The sequence below is a fragment of the Physella acuta genome, unplaced genomic scaffold (genome assembly GCF_028476545.2).
Source record: "Physella acuta isolate Inbredline_101_S28 unplaced genomic scaffold, ASM2847654v3 ptg000046l, whole genome shotgun sequence".
Taxonomy (NCBI): domain Eukaryota; kingdom Metazoa; phylum Mollusca; class Gastropoda; family Physidae; genus Physella; species Physella acuta.
In genome coordinates this window covers 333,800-359,155 of record NW_026731566.1, presented here as the reverse complement: position 1 = coordinate 359,155, position 25,356 = coordinate 333,800, and the positions used below count along the sequence as shown (strand labels likewise).

The window sequence follows — 25,356 nt, the reverse complement described above, 5'->3', positions numbered from 1 at the left end:
GTTTATGAAACTACATTATATTTTGAACATTTTTGTATAACCGTTTTGCAAAATTTTGTATTGCTAGTATTTTTTAATAATTTTTTAATTAATGAGAGTAATGACGTAATTGACCTATATTAAGCAATATTTAGCAACATAAAATTAAAAACTAACTAAAATAGATGTTCTTATTGCTGAGTAAGAGGCTCCAGATGCTATTTATGTAACTGGGAGGTTTTAAAAATGACTTATTTGATATAGTTTTCGCTTTTTCTCGTTTTTTTTTCAAATTTAGTATATTTTTCACTATTTAGCGTTTTTCTCAAAATGTTACTTTTCAACAAAATTATACTAGTTAAATCACTATAACTCAAAAACTACTTGATATATTTAGCTGCAATTTTGCACACATGTTTACTAAACACTGCTTGCAAAGTTGAACTAAAATAATTTTTATATCTTTGAAACTTCTCATTTTATAAATAAATAGCTAAGTCTATTCCCTACTTTTTGGAAATTTTTTAGGTCTCACATTTAAAATATTTGGCTAAAATCCATTTTTTATTATTTTCTAATTGTTTTAGTTCATCTTTTTTTGTAATTGCGTATATTACACTATGTTAAAGATTTGAGTTATTCTGACAAACAGAAGCTGTGTTATTTTGATTTCAATGAGAGATAATTTTGAGCTATTGTACCCTAAAAATGACACTTTTTAGAAAATATTTTCACAAAGCCATAACTTTTTAGTGATTTTTTTTTGCATTTTTTTCATATACTATGTTAGTTACAACTTCCTTATCACTCAAAAAAGTCCTAACACCTAAATTTCAATTTGGGGGTTTAACCTGCCCATAAGGGATTGGAGCATGTACTTTTTGCAGCAAATTTACTTTTTATGCATTATGTATTAAACACTTTTTATAAAGCCTTATTTAAATATTTTCTTACATTCAAAATAAGAACTATATTTCTAGCATCCACCGAACAGTTAGTGAACCTGTACATTGACTCGAAATTATTCGAAAGCCATTTTAATATATTTTAAAAAAATCGTGTACCATGTTATTAAAATAATTATGGTTATAAATATCATGACTGGTTGGATTTTGTCTGACTAAAAATGTGATGTATTTAATGTTTTTAGAATTTTCGGTAACTAAAGAGAATTTAAAAAAAAAAAGCCAAAAACAACTTGGTTGTTTTAATTTTGTCACTGTAAATGTAAATAAACATAGCATAACTAGATTTAAAAACATAAATTTATTTAAAATTTTTATCGGCAAACATTTGAGTACAAATTACTTTGATTCGACAGGGTTTTCTGCTCAAGTCTAAGTATAACACAGAGCATGTATTTTTTAAGGTAAAAAGAACAATTTAGTCCAAATCCCGCATGTGAAGATTACACATCACAGCAGGTTTCTCCGAGTGGCACCCTACCATAACCAGTTATACTGATCTACCCCTATAACCAGTTAAAGTAAAGGCCCACGTCGAATAGCTGGTCGGACCCCCCTCTATCATGACAAGAGTGAAGGACCGCTTCATCCTCATCCTCATCACCAACCACCTGAGACAAAGTAAGCCGTTGCTGGTGTTTGCTGTCAGTGTCTCAGTCTCACTGCTAGTGTTGGTCTCTGATCACGTCATGGACCAGTGGCCTCGCCCAACGGTCGTGGTTATGAAGAGTGAGGAGACTGGCCCAGGAGCTGGTACCTCAAGCACCACAAGAAGTTCTTCGACATTTCCAGTGCAGACGACATTTGCAGTGCAGACGGCTAAATATATCGTAATCACAATACGAGAAAAGTCTCCAGAGATATGGGTGAGTATGAGTTTTACTATAGCAGGTGTTTTTTTTTTATTAAGACTCAACATTAAGATCGATCAAAATTGGGGGAGCGGGATGGAGTCTGCACTTGAAGATACGTACATTTTTATTACGAGCCGACCCGCTATTTAGTTGTTTTATCTTCTACTTTCCAGTAATTCCCAATTTGTGAATCCCCCCCCCCCCCCCCCCAGCGAAAGCAGCCTTCCGTAATGACAGTTTACAAACGACAGTGAAAAGATCAAGCAGAACTTGCTACCTTCCCTTAGTTTCAAATCGTTTAAAAACTAAATTATCTGCACCAAATCGCCATAACTAATTCGACCCGGCTCTACGATTGTTAACTTCGGCGTGAATGACGTTTTGATAGGGAGGGTTAGGGAGTAACAGTGCCATGGGATAGCTATAGATTGAAGGAAATAAACCGTATTTCCAAGGAATTATATCCTATGTTTCTTTTAAATTGTTAAGCTCCTCTGCCTGACGAGGTAGAAGCTTAAAAAAATCACCGTAAATATTCAAATAAACACCACCTTTTTTTACAAAGCCTATCATGAAGTCAGAATTTACGTCGACGTAGATATTTAGTTCGTAATTTATTAAACCATCACAGCTAGGCTCTTGCTACTAAATACACAGTGAAATAAACTATCATTTAATTTACACCCTAGTTAAGGCTAATATAAAATACCATGTTTTGTTTCATGTTTTGAAGGAAAAATTTCAGCCAATCGATGAGACCGATGCTTGGGTTTACTCCGCCTACTACGACAAGTATACAAACAATGTCACAATAATTCGGCTCATAGGCATAGCATCACGTTCCAAAAAGACAGTATATTGTCACGTGGTAAAGGACGGAAACTTCACGATTACCATAGGAAAACATTTTTTTCTACCAGATGATCACAGAAAAAGGTAGATATAAGCATAAAAACAGAAGCGCGTGTACTTAAGTGCCGCACAACTATCACAAGAAAGCACAGTCCGAGTCTGCTGACGAAAAAGACAATGAACAATAAGGGGTCGTCCATAAATGACGCCACACTCGTAGGGGGAGGGGGTCCGTAATTTTGTGACTGTGTCTGATGAGGGTAGGGGGTCAGATGGTGTGACGTCACTTTTTTGCATTATAAAAAAGCAATGTTAGAAAACGAGTTTTAGCCGTTATTTCGCGTTTTAGAAAACGGTATTAATAAATTGTAATAGGAATTGATTAAAATACTCTATGTTGACAGAGTTCTGACAGCAATTTTGAGGGGGGTGGGGTGGGGGGGTTGTAGGCTGAGGTGTGACGTCATTTTAGGGGGGGGGGGTCTGGCTTTTTGTGACGACGTGTGACGGAGGGAAGGGGGAGGGGAGGTAAAAAAAACGTCAAAAAAAAAGCGGGACGTCATTTATGGATGACCCTTAAGGCGGGAGTGAACTCCCCTAATCTTTCAGTATATTATACTTTGTTATTGGGGGGAAAATAACGTAGAAATAATAATTGCGCACCGAATGAACGCAATTAATGTGTGCCAAAAATTAGTGTTTTATTAAGGAACGATATACAAGTCAAATTTTCTGTGACAATGCATTGTCTTCAAGTCTTGACCTACGTGTAAAGTTTTAAAAAAAATCGTTCAGGTTCAAGTAATCGAAATTTTGCTCGAAAGACAAGAAAATCAAGATAAATAAATTCTTATGTTTTTGATTATTCGGAAATAGCTAAAAGTACAACTTCCTGTCACCGGATAGCACTAAAATTTGAGAGAAACCAGACAATAAGATGTAATACTTATGTAAGAAATGTATTCCAATTACATGCTACGGTCATGTTATCGGTATTTTAGCAACAAGAAGCAGAGGAAATTAAATCTTCCGGATATAGAAAGTAACTCAAAAACGAACGCAGTTCAAGTATAGGAGCTGACACTTATATGAAATTGAGTTTACCCTAATTAAAACTGAACTCAAGTTATCCGCTCCCAAGGAAATAGAGCAAAACTAAAAAGTAGGCGAAAAAAACGCAACCTTTTATTGTCTAAATAATAATTAAAATGTATTTCTCATTCCAGGTACACAGCGACAATGTTTGAATGTTTTGTAGAACAAAACTTGAAGCCAACCTCCATCTTTATCACATACAAGCCTGACGTCACACCGACCAAACTTTTAGAGATTCAGTACCCCAAACAAAGGGAGAGAAACTTTACAGTGTGTTACCCCGCTTTGTTTGGTTACAATAACATCTCTAGAATTATCCAAGCCATCGAGATCAACAGAGTCCTTGGCGCCCAGCATTTCTTCATCTACAACTACAGCATCTCTCGGGAAATGGATGCAGTGCTGCGTCACTATCAGGATGAAGGCGTCCTCACAGTCCTGCAATGGCCGCTACCGTTAGATGACGTCATGGACGTTTGGTACTACGGTCAGATGAGCGCCATCAACGACTGTGTGTACCGCAACAAGTTCGTATCCCAGTACGTGGTCATACAAGATCCTGACGAGTTCATCATACCAAACCATCACATGACCTGGTCAGACCTGATCCAGACAGCGGAACTTGAATATCAAAACCAACACAATGCCAATGCCAGACCTCTAGGATCATTCACGTTTGAATCCGCTTATTTCAAGACATTATCAAATTCCACCTTGTGGGAACAGATCAAGAATAATTTCTCCATCACAACAGACGAAGAAAATTTCTTCAAAAAATATTTGATTTATCCCCTTTACCATTTGGCAAGACAATCCAGCGTTCTGAAATATCCCGCGAGAGTAAAATCTATTGTGAGGCCTGAACTCATTTTCGTGAGCGGTATCCACAACACCCACGCCCACAGAGACAGCACTAACTATACCCTGGTCAGCAACGAGCTGGCCATCGTCCATCATTACAGGGCAGACAGACACTGCACCCTCACTGACACGTCAGCACTTAGATTTAAACCACTCGCTTACCCCTTGTTGACCGCTAGCTTTGAGAAATTTTCTCACCTACTAAAACAAAATGATTAGCCACAATCACCAGGAAATCACACAATACACCACTCTGTACCAAGATCAATTGTCTCTGAAAGACTACATAAAACTCTTTCATTATTCTTATCAGTCTATTAACATATTTTAACGACAATGCAGTGTTATTATTTTCCGAGTACCCAATTTTCAGGGCCGGATGTTTACTTAGCTTTGATAATAGATTTTTAGATAGTTTTCATTGCCCGTAAACGCCACACTGAAAAGCTATAAACTATATGAACAATTGTACATATCGATTTAAAAAGTTAAGACAGTTAATGTAGATAGTAGTGGTTAACACTATAAGTTAGACTTGAGGTTCATCATTAGAGAAGAAAATAAAAACTGTACTCAAGGTATGTCGAAAAAAATCAATAAAACTGGCAGTTAAAATATGATCCTGTTCATTCAGCCGAGGTAGAAAATATGTCAGAAACGTTTGTAAAATCAAATGGAAGTGATTCGGCCACTCTTAGGCACAAGACATTTAACAATCATATAGCAACGACACGCGATACTGTATCGTTGTGAGTGAGCTAGCGTTTCATCCAGTATTTTACCAACGTCAAGTGATCAGAATTCTACCTGACGCCTATTTTTCTTAAGTCTCAGGCAAACCAGAGAGGGAACACCATTCCAAAGCTTGAAGAGCTAGGTCTTTTTCTAATGAACCTCCCCCCCCCCCTTCCCCACTTCAAACCACTTTTAAAATTTGAGTAGCCGTTCCGGCCAGGCGTAGCTCTAGCTCTAGCGACAATCTATGTTAGCTGCTATCAAAGAGTCAGAGTGAGGAATAATTATATCATAAGCCAATTAGTTTTTATAGAAAGAAGATGTATTTGCAACATTTTGCTTGTCTTGGGTTTGATTACACGTGTCAATTGTTTAGACCCTACAATGAAGTTAATTTCATAAAGTAACTTTGGAATATTCTAAATAGAGGAGTTTTAATAGTTTTATATCTGAAAAAAAAAAAACAACAACAGAAGCTCGAATCAAAAGACTCTTAAGAATACATTTCAATTATTCAACGACAAATGTTGATTAGGTTTACTCCGCCTACTATGACTTAATGAGCCCCAACTGGACAGTGATTAGAGCAGTGGCGGAACTAAAAAAAAGGGCCACCCCGCAAAAAACTTTTTTTAGCCCCCCTCTATATATATATATAGGCCTATATATATATATATATATATATATATATATATATATATATATATATATATATATATATATATATATATATATATATATATATATATATATATATATATATATATATATATATATCATAAAATACAAAAATAGGATACTGATTGCTGGCCTGTTCGGGATTTGAAAAGCATAAATTAAAAGAAATTTCAGCATCAGGTCATGTGTGTAAGTGCATAAAATCAATTTTAATTAATTTTTGATATAAGCCCTCTTAAAATTTGGTCGGTCAAAATAATATAAAACATAAAAGCTTTGTATAAGTACTGGTGTCTCGTGTTATGTTTATTTTTATGTTTTTGTATTTAAATTATTAATTTTTTAAATATTATTGATTTAATACATTTCCTTTTTATAGTATGTCATTCTTTAGTAATTACTTATTAGAAAATAATAATTAAGAGAAGTAATTGGTTTTTAATTTGTTTTGTACAAATCTATTAAAAGGAGCTTATGCTCACCCCTATTTGACTATTTTCAAAAAAAAGGGAAATAAGTCATGGAAGTGGTTTGAACATTTGCTTATCTTTGATAAGTTTAATTGTAGGAGAAAGACTCGGCTTTCACAGTGGTTTAAAAACAAAGGGAAAAAGAATATACAAGAGCGTGGGGTGGTGTCTATAGAATAAAGATAATACAACCGCAGCTATGGTAACTTTTTACAAAACAACCATCAAGTTAAAAATAAAAGAAAATTTACTTTTTTTTAACTATAAATTTTTTTTATTATGGTCGGCTCTGGGCCCCTAAATGGCGTGCCCCCCCCCCCCCCCGCATTGCGGGGTCTGGCGGCACTATAGTTCCGCCCCTGGATTAGAGTCATGAGAATGACCTCACGCAAATACCGTACGGTGTACTGTTATATTCATCTAGATACGGATGGTTACACAACGAGAGATATTGGAAATAAAAAGTCATATAAGGCAATAATATCATAAATAATTACATCGTTCAGCAAAATTAACATTTACAATACAAGTATTATACTACAAAATTTGATAACAAATAGATTATGGGTTTCTTTTGGTAACGGCTACCCAACCTCCATCTGTGTAAAAAAACAAAAGCCTGACGTCACACCGAACAATCCATTTTGGTATCAGTACACCAAACACTGCAAGAAAACCTTTACAGTGATCATCAGAGTCTTCCAGGCATCTCTTCGTGGGGAGGGGGGGGGGGGGGAGGAGAGAAAAAGAAGAAGTCTACCCCCCCCCGAAATGGAATTTATTTAGTAAATATATACTTTTAACAGTGTCAGCCCCCGGAAATTTTACTCCACCCCCCCCCCCCCCCCCGGAGAAAATATTCTGGAAGAAACACTGGTGATCATCAAAAATAGTTCGATATTGACACAGACCGTGGTACATAATCTGCAAGTCTGTTGAAATCTGCGCTGTCTACCGTAAGAAAAACTCGGAACATTTTAAGTGTGACCCACACGAACACCCAGATAGTTGTGATGAGAAGGTATTTTTCGAGATCAACAACCACCGCCACTTTAAAACACATTCTCCATTATACACGTTCTTTCGTTTGAATTTACGTTTAGACAATACGTTTTCTAGAAACAAAGCTAACAATGATGTTATTATTTATTTTTGTACTTTTACTATTACTTTAAAATAAGTTAACCGAAAACGTATATCGTTTATTCTCGATCCATTTTCACTTTCTCGTATATACGAAGTATAGAGAAAGTATTGTAATCGTGCAAAAAAAAAATCGAGATTTTTACACATCTCGACGTTTTACATCTCACTGATACGGAAAAACATAATTTTGCAATCTTGTCCCGTATGTCTGTGTGTGTGTGTGTGTGTAAACACGATAACTTGAGCACCGTTACAGCTAGGTTGATGAAATTTCATATATAAGTATTTTATCAAAATCGTAGATCCGTATCAACTTTTGAGCGATTTCCGATAACCGGAAGTGGTACTTTTCCTACTTTGAAATTTTCAAAAGCCTATAACTTGAGTACTATTTCAGATAGATAAACGAAATTTCACATGTAAGTAAAAGATCTAATTCTCTACATTCTGTTAAATTTTGAGTCATTTCCGTTGAACGGAAGTAGTAATTTACGCTACTTCCGATTTCTCAAAAAACTAATGTAAATTTTTAAAGTACTAATAATATTGCGCACTATTATGCACTTTTTTATTTAGCGTTCACTTGGTGTGCAATTCTTTTGTCTACGAGATTTTATTCTATTTTTAAAACTTTAAGTATTTAAAATGGATTAAAGATCATGTCTATAGCTCGAGTTCCCATCCCCTGTCGTTTTATATAAAAATATTCGAGAAAGTTTAGGGGAGATCACTCCCGGTTTATTTTTACTGGCTTCGCATTAATAATACAAAAGATTACAAAAGTTGCGTTCAGACATTGGTGGCTCTTTAGTGATTTCGTTTCAACAGGTGAGAGAATGTCTTAAAGGCAGCATTCAAGGAGGGGTAAGTCAATTGTTTAAATCTAAGTGCTGACGTGTCCGTGACGTTGCAAGTAACACCCTTCTGTTGCCTGTAGTGATGGACGATGGCCAGGTCGTTGCTGACCACGCTGCGAGTTGCTCTGTTCCTGTGCACCTGGGTGTAGTGGATACTGCTCACGAGAACGTGCTCGGGCCTCACAATGGTTTTTGTTCTCGTGGGAAATTTGTAAATGCTGGACTGTCTAATGAAATGGTAAAGGGGAAAAATCAAATATTTTTTAAAGAAATTTTCTTCGTCTGTTGTGATGGAGAAATTTTTCTTAACCTGATCCCACAAGGTGGAATTTGATAAAGTGTCAAAAAAAGCGGATTCAAACGTGAATGATCCTAGAGGTCTGGCATTGGCCTTGTGTTTATTTTGATATTCAAGTTCCGCTGCCTCGATCAGGTCTGACCAGGTCATGTGATGGTTTGGTATGATCAACTCGTCAGGATCTTGTATGACCACGTACTGGGATACGAACTTGTTGCGGTACACACAGTCGTTGATGGCGCTCATCTGACCGTAGTACCAAATGTCCTTGACGTCATCTAAAGGTAGCGGCCATTGCAGGACTGTGAGGACGCCTTCATCCTGATAGTGACGCAGCACTGCATCCATTTCCCGAGAGATGCTGTAGTTGTAGATGAAGAAATGCTGGGCGCCAAGGACTCTGTTGATCTCGATGGCCTGGATAATTCTAGAGATGTTATTGTAACCAAACAAAGCGGGGTAACACACTGTAAAGTTTCTCTCCCTTTGTTTGGGGTACTGAATCTCTAAAAGATTGGTCGGTGTGACGTCAGACTTGTATGTGATAGAGATGGAGGTTGGCTTGAAGTGTTGTCCTACAAAACATTCAAACATCGTCGCCACGTACCTGATATAAAAAATACATTCTTTATTTTTAGAAAAGACCTCTCGTTTTTAGAAGTTCCCCTTCCCTCCAACACTTTTGTATATCTTTAGAAGTTCATGATAATTGTGGCATTTATTTATTGGTGCCAATTTATGTATAACATACAACCGTTTTTTTAAAAACTATTGGGATTTACGAGCATTACATGTAAGGGGAAATTATCGATAATAAATTGCGAAACATATAGTTACTTTCCTTTATTCGTGATTTAATTAAACCTTAGCTTTTATTAACTTTTTTAGTTAACACGTTTTGTCGTTCTTTCTGTCCACCTATTTGCGGCTAACGTTGTAGCTTATGTATGACCAGTCTCTAATCCAGCCTTTTCGCCCTGATACATTTGCACTCGAAGACAATAACATTTTCGGGTTTTAAATTTAAAGCAAACGAATATTTTTTAAAACGTTTTTCTTAACTCAGCTTCGCGTTTGTTTGTTTGTTTGGTTGTTTGGATGTTTGTTGTTAAAATTGACATCGAAAATTAGCCCACTTCTGATTGCTCTAGAGACCTGAAATTTGGCATGCATGCTACTTTCGCCTAACAATTTCAGATGCAATCATAAAAACTAGCAATTAGTGACCGTAATTAGCTTAATTTAATTACGCCCCAAGGACCATAAAATTGAGGACATGATTTCTAAAGATACCGACAAGACTGGAAGCCTATCGACACAGTTACTTCGGCCCCAATCGATGTGAGCGCGCTGGCCGTGATCGTATAGTGGTTAGTACTTCGCGTTGTGGCCGCGACAACCCAGGTTCAAATCCTGGTCGCTCAAGATTTTTAGTCCGTGTATTTATAAACACTTTTTTAAAAACCACGTTTTTCATGTGTAGCAACGGACTAAAAAGGAGAAAATAAAATACTTAAAAAAAACTTTAAAAAAAAACACGTTTTTTATGTATAGCAACGGACTAAAAAGGAGAACGGACACGGTAACATATTGTTAACGGTGACACGGTTGGTACGCTGGGCATGCTAAAATACACATAAACACGTTTTTCCTTAACTCAGCTTCGCGTTTATTTGTTTGTTTATGGGAGATTTGATCACGTGATTCGTGAGTAGATCTCCACGCCAGCAACGTAAATTACACCCTTTCTCTGTTTAAAGCGTATCGGTCGCTCAAGATTTTTTTAGTCCGTGTATTTAAAAACACTTAGTCAAGTCATACTTAATCAAGTGATTAGATAAAGTAGAAAATAAACTATATAAAAAACTTTTTAAAAACCACGTTTTTCATGTGTAGCAACGGACTAAAAAGGAGAAAATAAAATACTTAAAAAAAACTTTTTAAAAAAACCACGTTTTTCTTGTGGACTAAAAAGTAGAAAATAACTATTTACATACATTTGATGACAAAAAACGTGGGTCGGGCAGATGGGTCGGGAAATTTGATGGTGAACGTACCCACGTTTTTTGTCATCAAATGTATGTAAATAGTTATTTTCTACTTTTTAGTCCACAAGAAAAACGTGGTTTTTTAAAAAGTTTTTTTAAGTATTTTATTTCCCAGTCGTATTTGCTGTCGATTTTTTAAAAGAATGAAGTAAAAAAAAATGAAGTAAATGTTTTTAAAAATGTAAGTATCGACGAAGGATTTACTTTTTTAAAAAAATCATAAGTACAGCAAGGCAAGAATAAAACAAATATATAAATTAAAAAAAAAACATCCATAGCAGTACGCTTTTAAATGCACTTAAAATTTAGTAAAAAAAAAACTCGCTTTCTTTAATAAAATCGCAGAAGTGGTCGCTAAAAATAAAATGTGTGACAGATTTAATGATCGACCAATGCTTTTATTTAATAAAGACGGCAAGTTTGTTTTATTTCATTATATTCAGTGAGTTTAGAAATTTCTTCATATTTTATTCTAATACTAATATTTGTTTCATAATTCTTTTTATTTTTTTATATTACCGCCGGTTTCGTTTTCTTTCTACGTTTTCCGAGTTAAAAATTGTCATCACCGTCAGTAGCCGTTATATTGTTGTACGATTATGCCCAATATTACAATATGGCACATGCTATTGGTCAAATGTCGTTATTGCGCGGCACGTAAGTACTGGTGCTAATGACATAATTTTCTACCTTTTTCGCTGTTGCTGTGCTACAAACAAATATTTGCCGGCGATGATTGTCACGTGCCCGTCCTGAACCACGTGACAGTAGACCGTGCGGTTTGAGACTGAGGCTATTCCTATGACCCGAATAAGTGTGACGTTGTTGGCATAGGTGTCGTAGTAGGCGGAGTAAGCCCAACCATCGGTCTCATCGATTGGCTGAAATGTTTCCTTCAAAAAATCATAATTTAAAAATTGTGTTAATATAGAAATTGCACGTGTCTACAAGTTAACGATCTTTATTAACAACTTGTAGATTAAAGATAGTGCCTAGCTGTCATTCGAGCCATCCTTCTCAGTAAAAGTTAAGTTCTCTTTTCGACTTGACGATCCATAAAGCAAGTGAAGTGGAGTTCAGCTGTTTCTGTGACCTTGGCATATGAAGGGATAGTGTAGTAAGCACTACCAACCTTAACGTGAGTTATACCGATTAAAGCTGAGTGGACTCAGGGACGTTCTACTGACTTGAACCCGGAATCAAAATGGAGACTTCCGGGTTAGCAGTCTAGCGCTCTACGTCTAGGCCACGCCGTCCCACCTTATCTATCTTAGTGATGCATTATTAGTAAATATAATTTAAATTATCTCAGTAGTTAGTGGCTAATGTACAATACATTTCCTTATACTCGAGCATAGAGCGTACTTTGAAAAGAGGACTGGTGTTTTGACATTTTATTTAAAAAAAAACTCGGCATATCCGGGAAAACTTCGTAAAGTGGTCAAAACGTGGGAAAAACAGAGTGATTTAGTTTTCAGCTAGTTTAATTTAAAACTGATTTATTAGCCAAACTGTATTTTGTACAGATGTTATGTTGTCACACCGCACATATGCAGAACTCATACTCACCAATCCCTTTGACAGCAGTGTCGTAAAGCGTCTGGTGGTATTAGAGCCCCATACTCCTGGACCAGCCGGGTAGGAAACTTGGACGATCAGGCGCGTCCAGTGGTCAGAGACCAGCACAAGCAGTGAGACCAAGACAGTGGCAGCAAGCATCAGCAAAGGTTTACATTGTCTTCGGTGGTTGGTGAGGAGCGTGATTGTAGGGCGTTTTGTCAGACTTGACATGACGGGGGAGCTCGGACATAGACTCGGTGAGCGAAGATACTGTTCTTTTTACTTTACAACAATACAAGTTCTATATTATAACTAGACAAGCAGCGAAGCCTGCCGAAAAACAGGCATAAAAGAAACATGTTTTAATCTGCGGTTCAGATATTACCATATATAAGTGTTACTTGTATTATAATAATGTAATATGTAACATTTGACAGGTGCCCGCTCTCAACAATAAAATAAAATCATTAGAAAAATTAATTTTATAGACAAATACAGTTATACATTACTCAAAAAAAAGCTTTAGCTAAGCTCAAGTTAAAATTAATCAACAAGGAACATGGAGAACTTACTATTTTACTAAACTCTATTGTTGTTTCAAAACCAAAGTACTACGTGAAGTATTTTTCTTCTTACAACAAAAAACGCGACTTTCAATAACACTTACATAAATTAATTTTAATCAAGGCTGAGGCACTTTAGAATAAAATAAACATTCGTCTTGATTATTTATTTGGTTAAAATGGATGACATTTCAAATCAACATTTAAATTGAAATAATGGGTGTGAGTTTTTTTTTTTTTAAACTTAGATGCTTTCTAACTATTCTGAATAAAAAGAACCCAGCTTTAAAAAAAACGACAACGCATCCTTGTAAAAACAACCAACACTAAAAGTAAACACCTCCTGAGAATGTGTTTATAAAAAAAAACCAATATAGTGTGCATTGAATAAAATATTACTTAGGCATTTGGTTTGATATTTGCCTGATTTAGTCTAAGTAAGAAGTTGTGGTAAAAGTTGAACATAAAACCCTGTTAAAAATACTTACATGGTTTTAGAATAACTCGATAGTGGCTGAACGAGTCAAATGGCTAAACATCGATATAGATCACAAAACAGCCAGGGCAGTGCCTGGTCGGTGCGGCTAACTTTCGTGTGAGACTTTGTTTTTCCTAACATGTTGGGAATACTTTACTTTTATCCCTTTGTACTTCTTTTTACTTAACAATATAATTTTATTTTTTGAGGGGATACGAATTTCACGTCAGCATTTCGTTAATCTTGGGAGTGTGTAAGTGAAAATGTTGACACTTGTTTTTTAGTATGTGCACAATGTTTGACATTAAGTAGCTTGAACAGCGCCTGGCCGGGACCGCTGGGGATTTTTATTGTGGAACAGCTGTGTATGGTGTTTTATGTCGAAATTAAACCACGCTTTTGTTCTTTTTAAGACCCATTTTGCTTGTGGTTTACAAGATCAACAATGTACCACCACCAAGAATGATTTGTCCGAATACATCCGATTGTTCTTGGATGGACAAGGCTACAGAAGCAAATAAAAAAAAAAACCGTGCGGTGTCAAAACGGCCCCGACATAAGAGCCCCGTCAAAAGAATTAATTAGGAAAAAAGGTGAACATCTATATAAAAAAACCATAATACTCACTCCTAAAGGCCGGATGTAAACAATTATAATACAATAGAAAGTAACAGAAAATCTCTTCCATTGGGCACAGCCGCCTATGTTTTAATGGCTGATATCGTGCAGGTCATAAGGACTCGTATAAAAAAGCCAGTCAAATTAATTAGTCTTCAGTCCCTTTGTCGGTTGCTATTAAGCCGGTTGCTATTAAGATGTGTCTTAGTGTGTGTGTATGGTGGGGGGGGGGGGGGGATCGTTATAAAGATATGTAGGAAAGTAGAAATAAGAAACCACCTTTATACCTGACGACAGAGGAACAAAATGTTTGCGGACGGCAAGATTGTGATAAGCAGACGCTAAGCAGACATTCATTACAAAACAAGGCTATGATCATGCCCATACAAACATCAATATCTCCCATAAAAATGTCAGCCACCTCTTGCACTATCACTTTTATCTATCCAATACTTTCTAGTCAACCAAACTTAAGACGGGTGTTAAAAATAATACAAACACGCTCACATTTGGTTCTTTGCTAAATGCGGCAACGGTTTCTCAACGGAATAGATTGGATCAAGTCAAGGGTTCACTGGAATCCACAAACATTTTTACTCCACTACAATGGTGCTACAGACTTGTGACAGCAGCATAGGCGTAGCTAGGGGAGAGCAGGCTGCCGCCAACCTTACGGAGCGCTAGTAAGGACAAAAACAATACTGAAAACCTTATTTTGAACTATTTACAGAATTCCACAAAAGGCACAGTTAGTAAAAGAGCTACTTAATTTTTACAGACTAATTTTTGTTGTCGGTATCGATTATGTAATAGCAAAATAAAAAACGCAAAAAGCAATGACCCGTAAAATGCGACCTCCCCACCATTTACAAACGATGGGGAAGGGGTTAATGGGAGGGCGGGGGTGCTTTTTTGCCAACAAAAATTGGTAGGATTTTTACATGATTGATGGGTAACAAAATGTTTTGACACAAAGAAAAGTAACCAGTTGTCGTACAAATTAAAAATTTGTAACACTTAATTGAAGTTTTGTCAATCTACTTTCACAATGCTAAGAAATGACATAACTAGCATCTAATTGTGTTTCTCTCAATTGACAGGTTACATATCAAACACTCTTCAACGCAAGAAGTACTAAAAATAGTGACATTAAACTCTTTGTATGGTAAATACCAACAGGAATTCAAACAACAGGAAACCCATGGCAACGACTATTAATATGGACCAATGAAAACAGTGATGCACTTATACTGGGCAATTTCTGTCAAACCCAAACCTGAACCCTTAAAACTGACACAAGTGGGTAGCTACGCCTCTATACAGAATGGTAGCTAAAAAGGTAGTTAGAGGATAATTGGTAGCAGGGTAGTTATTATATTTTAATGAGGGTTAAAAGATCAACTTATATATTCTCTTCCACACACACAACATTTATGTTTATGTGCTATTGGATCTATAAAAGCTAAAACGCTTTATAAGATTTAGTAAAGTCAAAACTTATAATTCAAAAACATTTTATTTGAGCACCCTGCAAAAGTACAGTAGACAACAGGATACAAAGAATAGGTGAAGAATATCCCCACTAGATATATTACCTCCCTTCTCTTGAAAATAATTATTATACATAGTATTGGTAAGTGAGAAACCTTGTATTCTTTAGAATGCCTGAGTACAGCATACATTGTATTTTGTACTTTCCCTGAGTATGCTATAGAACTCAAAGGGGGGAGGAGGTAATCCTAGAACCATAACATGACCTGGTCAGAACAGCTGTGACAGCAGAATTAGCAGGTTGACACACGATTAAGGGCTGAACTGTTGGATTGTTCAACTTTGAGGCAGCAAATTTTTAAAGTTTCTTAAGCTTAACCTTGTGGGAGCAGATTGAGAAAATGTTCTCCATTTTGTCAGACAAGATTTATTAGAAAATATTTCCCTCCACATCTAATGATGTTTCAAGTAGAGGCCTATTTGTCAAAGAAAGCACACAAATCTCAATAGGGTCAGGTTATTACAATAAAGGAAATAGCTTTCTCAAATGACATTTTCAATGCTGTTCAGAGGTAATCTTCAATTCATCATGTGCCGGTTTTTTCAGTTACCGAAGATGTAGGTTGTTCGAATTTGGTTTTTCAGTATAACTTATTTTCATTGTTCAAAGTAAAAAACAATATTTAAAAAAACTTACCATAATTCTGACCAATTGGATTGGATTCCTGTTGTGCAAACTTCACAGCCCTTGACTCTTGTTCGGCTTTAGCCAGCTCTTCAGCTTCTTTCTACAAAAAAAAAAAAAACAACAAAAAAAAAACAACGTTTGAGTATAGTTCATGTACAGGCAGTAAATACAGTTTCTTTAAATTATCTTCTTTCTACAACAAAACACATTTCAGTGCAGTTGATGGACAGACACAAAAATCTTATTCTTAATACCAGTTTCTTTCTACAAGAATACATTTCAGTGCAGTTGATGAACAGACAATAAAATTAGCCGGGCTAAAAGAAATTCTTTAAATCAGTTTTTTTCAATGTAATTAAATTAATTGATATATAAGCAACAGACACATAAGGGTTAAACTAAGTTAATTATAACGTGGTATGGTTATTTCTCATATATATTCTCCCACCTCTGGGAAAACAAACGTTAGTTTAAAACATCGCTCAATACAGATCTACAACTTGCAAAATAATTAGGGTAAAAACAGAATTTCTGAATACTTTTTTTGCAACTATGCAGCCTTATCTTTTTGCCAAAAAGAGAAAATATTAAATATTTGAATTGTGCTACTGGCAAGCATAACAAAATTAAAAGGTTAATAAACATGATTTTGGTATTTCACTCATACAAGCATTAGCGTAAACCCTTACACACCTCAGTTCGAGTCCTCTGCTTTTCAAATTCTTTGAGTTTTCTGGCTATTTCCTTTTTCTGATGTATAATATTCTTTAAAATGGCTTCTTTATCATACAGATGACCATCTTCCCTGAGGAAAAAAAACAAACAATAATAGGTAAAGTAGCCCATATGATATAAAGTACATTTATGCACATTTTCAATATCAGAAAGCTCAAATTTATACAGTTCAACTATTCTACAATTAAAGTACTTAGAAATAGAAATAATTTTTAGAAAGCAAAAGATCCAAATCACATAGATAATTAGGCTGGAATTTATAAGAAAGATAAAGTCATTATACTCATATAAGTTATACTCACGTGATAACTGGATCTTTACATGGCTGTAGTGTAAGGCAACAGCAATCAAACTCCTAAAGATGGATAAAATTTAAAAATAATTAAAGACTATTCAGATCAGTTACTATTGTGGTGCCTAATTACTTTTATATTACATTTAACTATTAAAACTAACGTATTTAATCTTAAAGTCTGTCCCAAATATATTTATAATTGTATTGTAAACAAAAAATTGTGGGTCACTGGTAAATGATTTTACTCAGGCAGAACTGTTCAAACAATGAAGTTGAATGAAATTGGCATTTACAACAAAAAAAATGTAAAAATTAATATATCAAAAAGATATTGATTTATACTGAAAACTGCAAAAGGAAAAAGCTATTGTGATATGCTGACATGGTAATACAATTAAAATTTTGGTTTTGCAAAACAATGTGGTAAATTTAAAAAAAGTCTTTATTAAGACTACTAAATAGTATCAAACGCTCAGAGCATAGCAACTGCTGTAACAGTTGGTGATATAGGCCTAATGACGTAGCTAATATTCATAATATATTTTTTTTACGAAGTGACTACTCGGAAAAAGATTTTTCGCCCCAATGTCTCCAGCTAGTCAGCAAAAGATAGTTTTGCGCATGAGCAGTGACCTATGGCTAGGGTTAGGGATAAGGTTAGGATTAGTTGGGGTTAGGGCTAGGATTCTGCGGTTGTAAACACACACTTTGCATTACAATAAAAAACATCGCCGCGAAGGCAAGTCGAAGTTTCTCTCCACTGCCCATGCATATCTTTTTCCGGCTAGCATCTGCCTTTTTTTATAATTAGTTAGGCCTACCTAAAACTAAACGATAAATAATAATTAAATATTGCGAAGGGGTCTTGGTATATTTTGAGTATTTAGTTAGCTTAGAGAGTCATTAGTCTCTCTTTAGCCATTAGCCTAATAATAAATTAAATTACAAAAAATATAGGCTTAAGACTAATTTAGGCCTAATTTAGGCTAATAGGCCTATTATTTTATTTTCTAATTTAATATAATTTAATAATTTTACCTTCACGGCATCTTTGCCGAACCTGACTTTTTGAGAACCAAAGCCTGACGCTTGAGTATCTTTTTTTCTTTCATGGTAAGTGTAAACTGTCCCTGCTGTACAGTTCCTACCATGTCGTGTCATTTTTTTTAAGTTGAAAGGAAATTTTAAAAAGCAGACCACTGTTTAGGCCTTTAGGTAGGCTTACTGTGTTGACACACTGACGATTTTGTTTACTATTATTCAACCGGAAACGGAATCAACGATTGACTATTAACACGAAGAATCGCTTTTTTACATGAAATACTTTTAACTAGAATTAAATTATTTTGAAAAAAAAATTGGGTAAAAACATTCATAAAGCATTATTAGAGAAATTTAAATTGTAACTGCTCTGTCTTACAGTTTGATATGACGGTTAACCAAATGTATAAATACGGTTCTCCATATCAATGGCGTCGGCAGGATATATTTTGCCCCCCCCCACCACCACCATCCATTAGACCCCTTAAAATGAAAATTATCTCACGTTGAGTTACAGTTATTTGCGACATGATAGTTCGTGTCGCCTTATAGATCTAGTTACGATTTCAAAATTGTCAATTAAATAATATTAAGACAGCCTCTTTTAAAACTGTATTAAGAATTTGGTGCATACATTTGCAAAAACTACACTAAAATACACACACACACACGACTGATTTACTGCTGCTCCCTCCCCCCTGACTTTTATGCAGTACTACACCATTCATTCGATCGCGCTTCCCTCTTTCCACTTCATGCTTCCCTTTCCTACCCAATATAAGGCGCGACCAAAAAAAAAAATAACAAAATCCGTGCAACAACTTTTGGGTATCAAAGTCTTTTGAATAGGCTTGCACCCTCACAACCATCACGCTCGTGTGTGTGTGTGTCAGTGTGTTTGTGTGTGTGTGTTAGATCGGGTCCAGACGTTAGCGAGTAGATCAAGATTTGATCGTGTAACATAAGTTAAGAGTTGAGCAGTTCAACGCACAGCCCCGGGGAGTGATATTGTTCGATTCATAGACGGAGAGGAATAGTTTTGTCACTCACTCCCACCATGCGCACTTGTGCCTGGCCAACACCCCCCCCCCCACCCAGCGGTCAATGAATCAGACGAAGTAGAGTTAGTCCGTTACTTGACCTCGGCTTACCAAGTGGATTGTACTGTCATTTCGACGTAAAGCCGCGTGTACTTTCCCAGCATGAGTTAGGTGTCCCTTAAGAGCTGGTGGGATCTACGGACTCAAGTCCCAGGTCCGAACTCTTTGGGTTTAACAGTCGTTCGCCTGGACACTATATTAGCTAACTTACACCTTTCTACCTCACAGAGGCGTAGCGAGGCGGGGCGGGGGGTGCGGGCCGCACCGGGTGACACCATTTAGGGGAGGGTGACACCAAGGCAAAAACTTGCCAAATTTTCTGAAGAAAAATGCTTTTTTTGCCTGTCCCATTAATAAATTTAGTAATTTGTATATAAAAGAGGAGTCCACTTTCAAAACCTGCTACGCCACTTTTGGTTGATTTCGAAGAAATTGACTTTTAATATTTTACTGTTATATAATTTATTTTAATGCATAGGCCTACCTTTTTGAACAAAAATTACTATACTACTTTAATTGCCACTTAATTGAGAAGGTTTTAGGAGTAACTTATTTTCTTCAAAAAGTGTACTTAGCAGGTTTGTATGTATGTATATTTTGTTTCTTGGGGGGAGGGGTGACACCACAAGTGCCGCACCGGGTGACACCCAACCTAGCGACGCCACTGCTACCTCATATTTATACACTGCCATATAACACACGAATAATCTCTAACCCACTCTAAATATCCCAAAATCACTTCCGCTTAGTTTGTTACTTCCGATTCACACTCCTGTTAGTGTCTCATTTTTACTTATACTAGTTTACTAAATCAATCAATTCTATGTACATATACTATATACGTAAGCATTAAACTGAAGACCACATTTTTGCAGAATAATGTTGACATGAAGAAGTCCATCACCAAGACATGAATGAAAAAAGATGTCCTACCTACAGTAAAGACAATGTCAAAGCGACATAGACCCATCACTAAACCTGTTCTAGCGTTCTCCGTTGGTGCCCCATTTCTATGGATGTACATCGTCGCACGCTATTTAAAAGTCACAGGCCCAATCGCACAAAGTACAAAAGAGCTTCCAATTGTTAAAAATGAAATTGTCATGGATGCTTTGCCGAGTAAAATGTTAGTTTAACACAAGTGTTAACATTTTTACTCTTAACTTGCGGTTCCGGCCAGGCTTAGTTCTGGCTCAGTGTGTTTTAGTTAGCATAGCCGGGCAACATTGTATGTCAACTAATATTAAATCTGAATGAATGTGCCTTTTTTTTGCTCTTTATAAAGAGTGTCAATTATTATATCAAATTTACTTGTTTGGTATCTATGGCATACAAGTAGAAATAGGAGATATACCGATTTTTTTTTTTAAAAGCAGGAAATAATAATAATAATAAATACCAGAAAATACGTGGCGTGCAAACTATGGACTCACTGGAATAAGAGTCTAAAAAACAACAAAGTAATACATTTGTCTAACTGATATATGACGTTTTTCCCGGGAATAGAATATGCCATCTGTCCCATCAGTTGCGGGTTTGTGCACCTGTAGTCATTGTAACTTTATTTATTTCTTACCTATAGTTATCCAAAATGGGAAATCCCACTGCTGTAGGAAATAATAAATAAATTGTAAATAATTTTTTAACTTGCATAATTTTTTTGATAATCTTTTTACATAAGTACACTGCATATACTGCTAACATAGTTTAGTGTGTATAATAATTTATATTAAGTTTAAAATAAGTTTAAAATATAAAATTTTATTTTCAAAGCACTATCAGTTCGACCCAGTTATCTGATAATGAGACATTTCAGCCAATCAATGACGATAATTCTTGGGTTTATTCCGCCTACTATGACGTAATGAGTCCCAAGTTGACAATGATTAGAGTCATAGGAATAGCCACACGCACCAATCATACGGTCTTCTGTCTATTGAACAAGGATGGATACACTAGGACAAATATTGGAAACCGTGTTTTCTTATTAGAAGACCACGCCAAAAAGTAAGAATTTTCTATTTTCTAAAATATAAATTCAAATTACCGTTTCGGACCAGACGGTCCAAGAGAGAGATGAAGTAGCTTTGTCCAAAGAGAAACTTCTTTTCCTGAGCTCTACAGTTTTTCATGGCTATTTTTTTCCCAGGCTAAACTCATCAAAATATTTAAAAAATATAAAGCTATTTAAAATATTTAAAAAACTATTTAAGTTTTCTGTAATAAGTTTCATTTCTTATATACTATAATAATGGAGTGTTTTTTATAAACAGTTACACAGCAACGATGTTTGAATGTGTTGTAGAAAAAAACTTCAAGCCAACCTCCATCTCTATCACATACAAGCCTGACGACACACCGACCAATCTTTTAGAGATTCAGTACCCCAAACAAAGGGAGAGAAACTTTACAGTGTGTTACCCCGCTTTGTTTGGTTACAATAACATCTCTAGAATTATCCAGGCCATCGAGATCAACAGAGTCCTTGGCGCCCAGCATTTCTTCATCTACAACTACAGCATCTCTCGGGAAATGGATGCAGTGCTGCGTCACTATCAGGATGAAGGCGTCCTCACAGTCCTGCAATGGCCGCTACCGTTAGATGACGTCATGCACGTTTGGTACTACGGTCAGATGAGCGCCATCAACGACTGTGTGTACCGCAACAAGTTTGTATCCCAGTACGTGGTCATACAAGATCCTGACGAGTTCATCATACCAAACCATCACATGACCTGGTCAGACCTGATCGAGGCAGCTGAACGCGAATATCAAAGTAAACACAAGGTCAAGGCCAGACCTTTAGGATCATTCACGTTTGAATCCGCTTTCTTCAACACTTTATCAAACTCCACTCTTTGGGAGCAGATCAAGAAAAATTTCTCCATCACAACAGAGGAGGAAAATTTCTTTCAACACAACAAAATATTTCCTTACCTCCACGTCCGTAGACATAAAAACGTTTTAAAATCTCCCATACGGTCAAAAACAATTGTACGCCCCGAGTACATTTCTTATAGTGGAATACACGTCACCTTTCAACACCGAGACGATGCCAACTTTATTACAGTCAGCCAGAACCTCTCCATAGTTCACCATTACAGAGACGACATGGTGCTGTCTTCTAGTCGCATTGACACATCGGCTTTGAGGTTTAAAGACAACACTCTACCTTTGTTAAGGAGGGCGTACACGATGTTTGTGAATGAAACTCGTTTAAGCGGCTCTCAAATCGGGGAAAGTTCTTCAAGTGGCTCTAAAATTAGGGGTAGCAGAGTTGGTCCCTACCTAAATATGACTCGGGGGGGGGGGGGGGGGGTGACATGACATTATCTGATACAAAATAATAGAATACTAATTTTTTACTAATTTAATATACATATTGTTTTTGTAAACACTGCAATGCTGCCAATGAATATGGTTGACTTTATTATTAATCAAAACGATACCACTAAGCAAGAACTGTTGAGTTTAGCGGTTGCCGTAAAAGATTTCATACAATAAAAAAAGAAGTGTCGAAAATTGTTCTGGTAAAGATTGTAATCTATATACTACTAAAACTCAAGTTTGTTTACATGTTTGAATATTTATTTGTTTTTTGTTTGTCTGATTAACTACTGGAGAGAATATGCTCTATGTTGAGAGCTGTAAAATAGTATGTAGGTAGAGAACAATTTTTGTTTTCAGACAGACTGTTAATCACAAATTTATTTAAAGACGTTAATTAATTTATTGATTTATTCATAGGCAGATTAACCACATTAATTTTAAAAGTTTAAAACATTGACTTTACTTTATGGATATATTGTAGTCAGACTTACGCTCAGCCAAAATCTGTGTTTTCATAGACAAAAACATGTCTGAGTTGGGAGGACACTGGGCAGGTGAAGTAGAGCTGACCTGTTTTTGTGACCTCAGCATATGAAAAGATTATGTTGTCAGACCCATGCTCAGACGAAGTCAGTGTTTTTAAAAGACAAAAACGTCTGAGGTGTGACGCCTTTTTGAATGTGGGGTCTGGGTATTTTGTGATGATAGTGACAGACGTGATGTCATTTATGGATGACCCCCAAAACCCACAGTTATCTAACTAGATAACGGGTAGTCTAGTTCCATCTAAAACTTGTTACACTCACAAAAACGTTGGTCGCTTACATTTATACAAGGATTGACTGTGCGACAAAATTTAATAGTCTAATGGGTGATGCATGTTAAAAATGTTTGGTACCATCTTTTATTTAGTTTTAGAACTTTGTTAAGCGCGTTGTGTTGCAATTTGTATTAGCGTTTAGTCATTGGGATGAACGCCATCGATCTCGAGTGTTTGATCAGGTCCAGATCATTGGGGTGAGTAATCAAAATGTGATAGCTTAGGCTCTCCATGACCAAACTAATGTGGGTGGGGGTGGTTTGACCAACTCAATGTGGGGGGGGGGGGGTGGTTTGACCAACCCTATGTGGGTGGGGGTGGTTTGATCAAACCAATGCTCTGTCCCGCTGGTGGGACTGTGTGCGTGTGAGTGAGTGGGGGGGGGGGGGGTGATGTGTTTGTGTAGTGACCCGACAGAAACGAGCACCAGCTAAAGACGAGCACAGTTTCAGACCAGGACAGGTTCTTCAAGGGTAAAATCGTTTTACTTCAGAATTTGAAAATACTGGTCATACTAAATAGTATGTTATAAGTATTGCTAAATGTAGGGGGGAGGCGGACAGAGTGTGATATTATGTACAGTGTTTCTTCCAGACTTCTCCGGTGGGGGGGGGCACTGTTAAAAGTGTATATTTTCTATATAAATTCCATTTCGTTGGGGGGGGGGGGGGCTCTGCCGAAGAGATGCCTAGAAGAAACTGTACATACGCACCCAACCTGGCGGAACAGCTCTGGATCACAGTCATCTAATGGTTAGCATTGCTGATATTTCTGTCGGTAAATCCTTTCAGTACATTTCTCATACAATTCAGCTGGTGATTAGGAATAGTTAAATATGTAAAAGCGCCTCGTAACGACGTTATACAAATGTTAGCACATCAAACAGCTTGACTTATCCGCGCAAAAAAAGTCAATATAAAAATCGATTGTAATGAAATTACAGTATAGTTTGAATGAAAAATCTGAATTAAAACATAAGCCGATTAGCATAAATATGCTACATTAAACATTATCTGGCCAACTAAGGTCATCTGGCATTATTTGGAATAATTAATCCATTAATAAAATGAAAACCAACAATGGATTACTAAAAAAATTGCTCTTTATTTCCTAGGACAAGGAATATATTCTTAAAAAAACGTGTATAAGTTGTAAAAATTGGCATTTGTAAATCAATAGTATACAGCAAAGCTGTAGACATTATGCAGCATTAAACAATAACAAAACTTGAGCATACGATTAAAAAACTTTGGAACAACAATAACAAAGAAAGTTAAACCAAAGAATTCACAATGGACAAGCTTAATGCTGAAATATGAAGGAATTTAAATGTTTACATCTAATGCTCGATTGAGTTCGTATAGAGAATTTTTACAAGGCAGAGCTGATGTCACATCCCCCAAGTGACGCCAAGAAGAACAACTTAATATTTTTAAACTGCTGAAGTTTAGAATACTTTCGTGTTGTCACAGCGGGAAGAGCTAAAGCATTTTGAAATAGAAAATTAAAAATCTTTTACAAAAATCTTTTGTCTTCACACTCTGTGATAAGGATTAGAAAATCTTTTTGCCCCAAACATGAATTAACGTGAAACCAAAAAAAAAAAGTCCTGATGAATGATGAATGATAAATGATAAAATACATAAAGTCCCTTGAAAAAAAAAAATCAAAGCCAACTTGATGCATTTTCTGAAGACTGTCGACCCCATTAAAATTTTAATCAAACCTAATTGCCTAAAAGAATTTCTATTTTTATTAACTAAATCAAACATCTTCCAAAATTTCCACTCTATACAATT

The 25,356-nt window shown here is 36.0% G+C and overlaps 4 protein-coding genes across 5 annotated transcripts in view; 2 read left to right on the top strand and 2 right to left on the bottom strand.

Moving 5' to 3' along the window:
- Positions 1-18,536, bottom strand: part of LOC131944451 (nitric oxide synthase-interacting protein) — a 58,163-nt gene extending 39,627 nt beyond the window's left edge. The window contains exons 1-4 of the mRNA XM_059305070.1: positions 18,305-18,536; positions 17,274-17,326; positions 16,930-17,041; positions 16,246-16,336 (exon numbers count right to left, since the gene is read on the bottom strand). Coding sequence (XP_059161053.1) covers positions 16,246-16,336; positions 16,930-17,041; positions 17,274-17,326; positions 18,305-18,427 — 379 coding nt within the window. The 5' untranslated portion in view covers positions 18,428-18,536. The remainder of the gene's footprint in view (positions 1-16,245; positions 16,337-16,929; positions 17,042-17,273; positions 17,327-18,304) is intronic.
- LOC131944457 (uncharacterized) lies at positions 1,304-3,984 on the top strand. Its single transcript, XM_059305084.1, has 2 exons — positions 1,304-1,810; positions 3,877-3,984. The coding sequence occupies exons 1-2, from the start codon at positions 1,508-1,510 to the stop codon at positions 3,895-3,897; spliced, it is 324 nt and encodes a 107-aa protein (XP_059161067.1). The 5' UTR covers positions 1,304-1,507; the 3' UTR covers positions 3,898-3,984.
- LOC131944441 (uncharacterized) lies at positions 8,374-14,223 on the bottom strand. Of its 2 annotated transcripts, XM_059305058.1 has the most exons (4): positions 13,450-14,223; positions 12,408-12,680; positions 11,529-11,731; positions 8,374-9,397 (listed from the first exon to the last, which is right to left on the bottom strand). In XM_059305058.1, the coding sequence occupies exons 2-4, from the start codon at positions 12,627-12,629 to the stop codon at positions 8,443-8,445; spliced, it is 1,380 nt and encodes a 459-aa protein (XP_059161041.1). In that variant the 5' UTR covers positions 12,630-12,680; positions 13,450-14,223; the 3' UTR covers positions 8,374-8,442. The 2 variants fall into 2 exon arrangements, with proteins under 2 accessions (XP_059161041.1, XP_059161031.1); XM_059305048.1 differs by having other exon boundaries at positions 12,408-14,223.
- A 1,638-nt stretch (positions 18,537-20,174) lies between the features above and the next one.
- Positions 20,175-23,655, top strand: LOC131944369 (beta-1,4-galactosyltransferase galt-1-like). Its single transcript, XM_059304936.1, has 4 exons — positions 20,175-20,533; positions 21,181-21,414; positions 21,681-22,683; positions 23,650-23,655. The coding sequence occupies exons 1-4, from the start codon at positions 20,322-20,324 to the stop codon at positions 23,653-23,655; spliced, it is 1,455 nt and encodes a 484-aa protein (XP_059160919.1). The 5' UTR covers positions 20,175-20,321.
- The last annotated feature ends 1,701 nt before the right edge of the window (positions 23,656-25,356 follow it).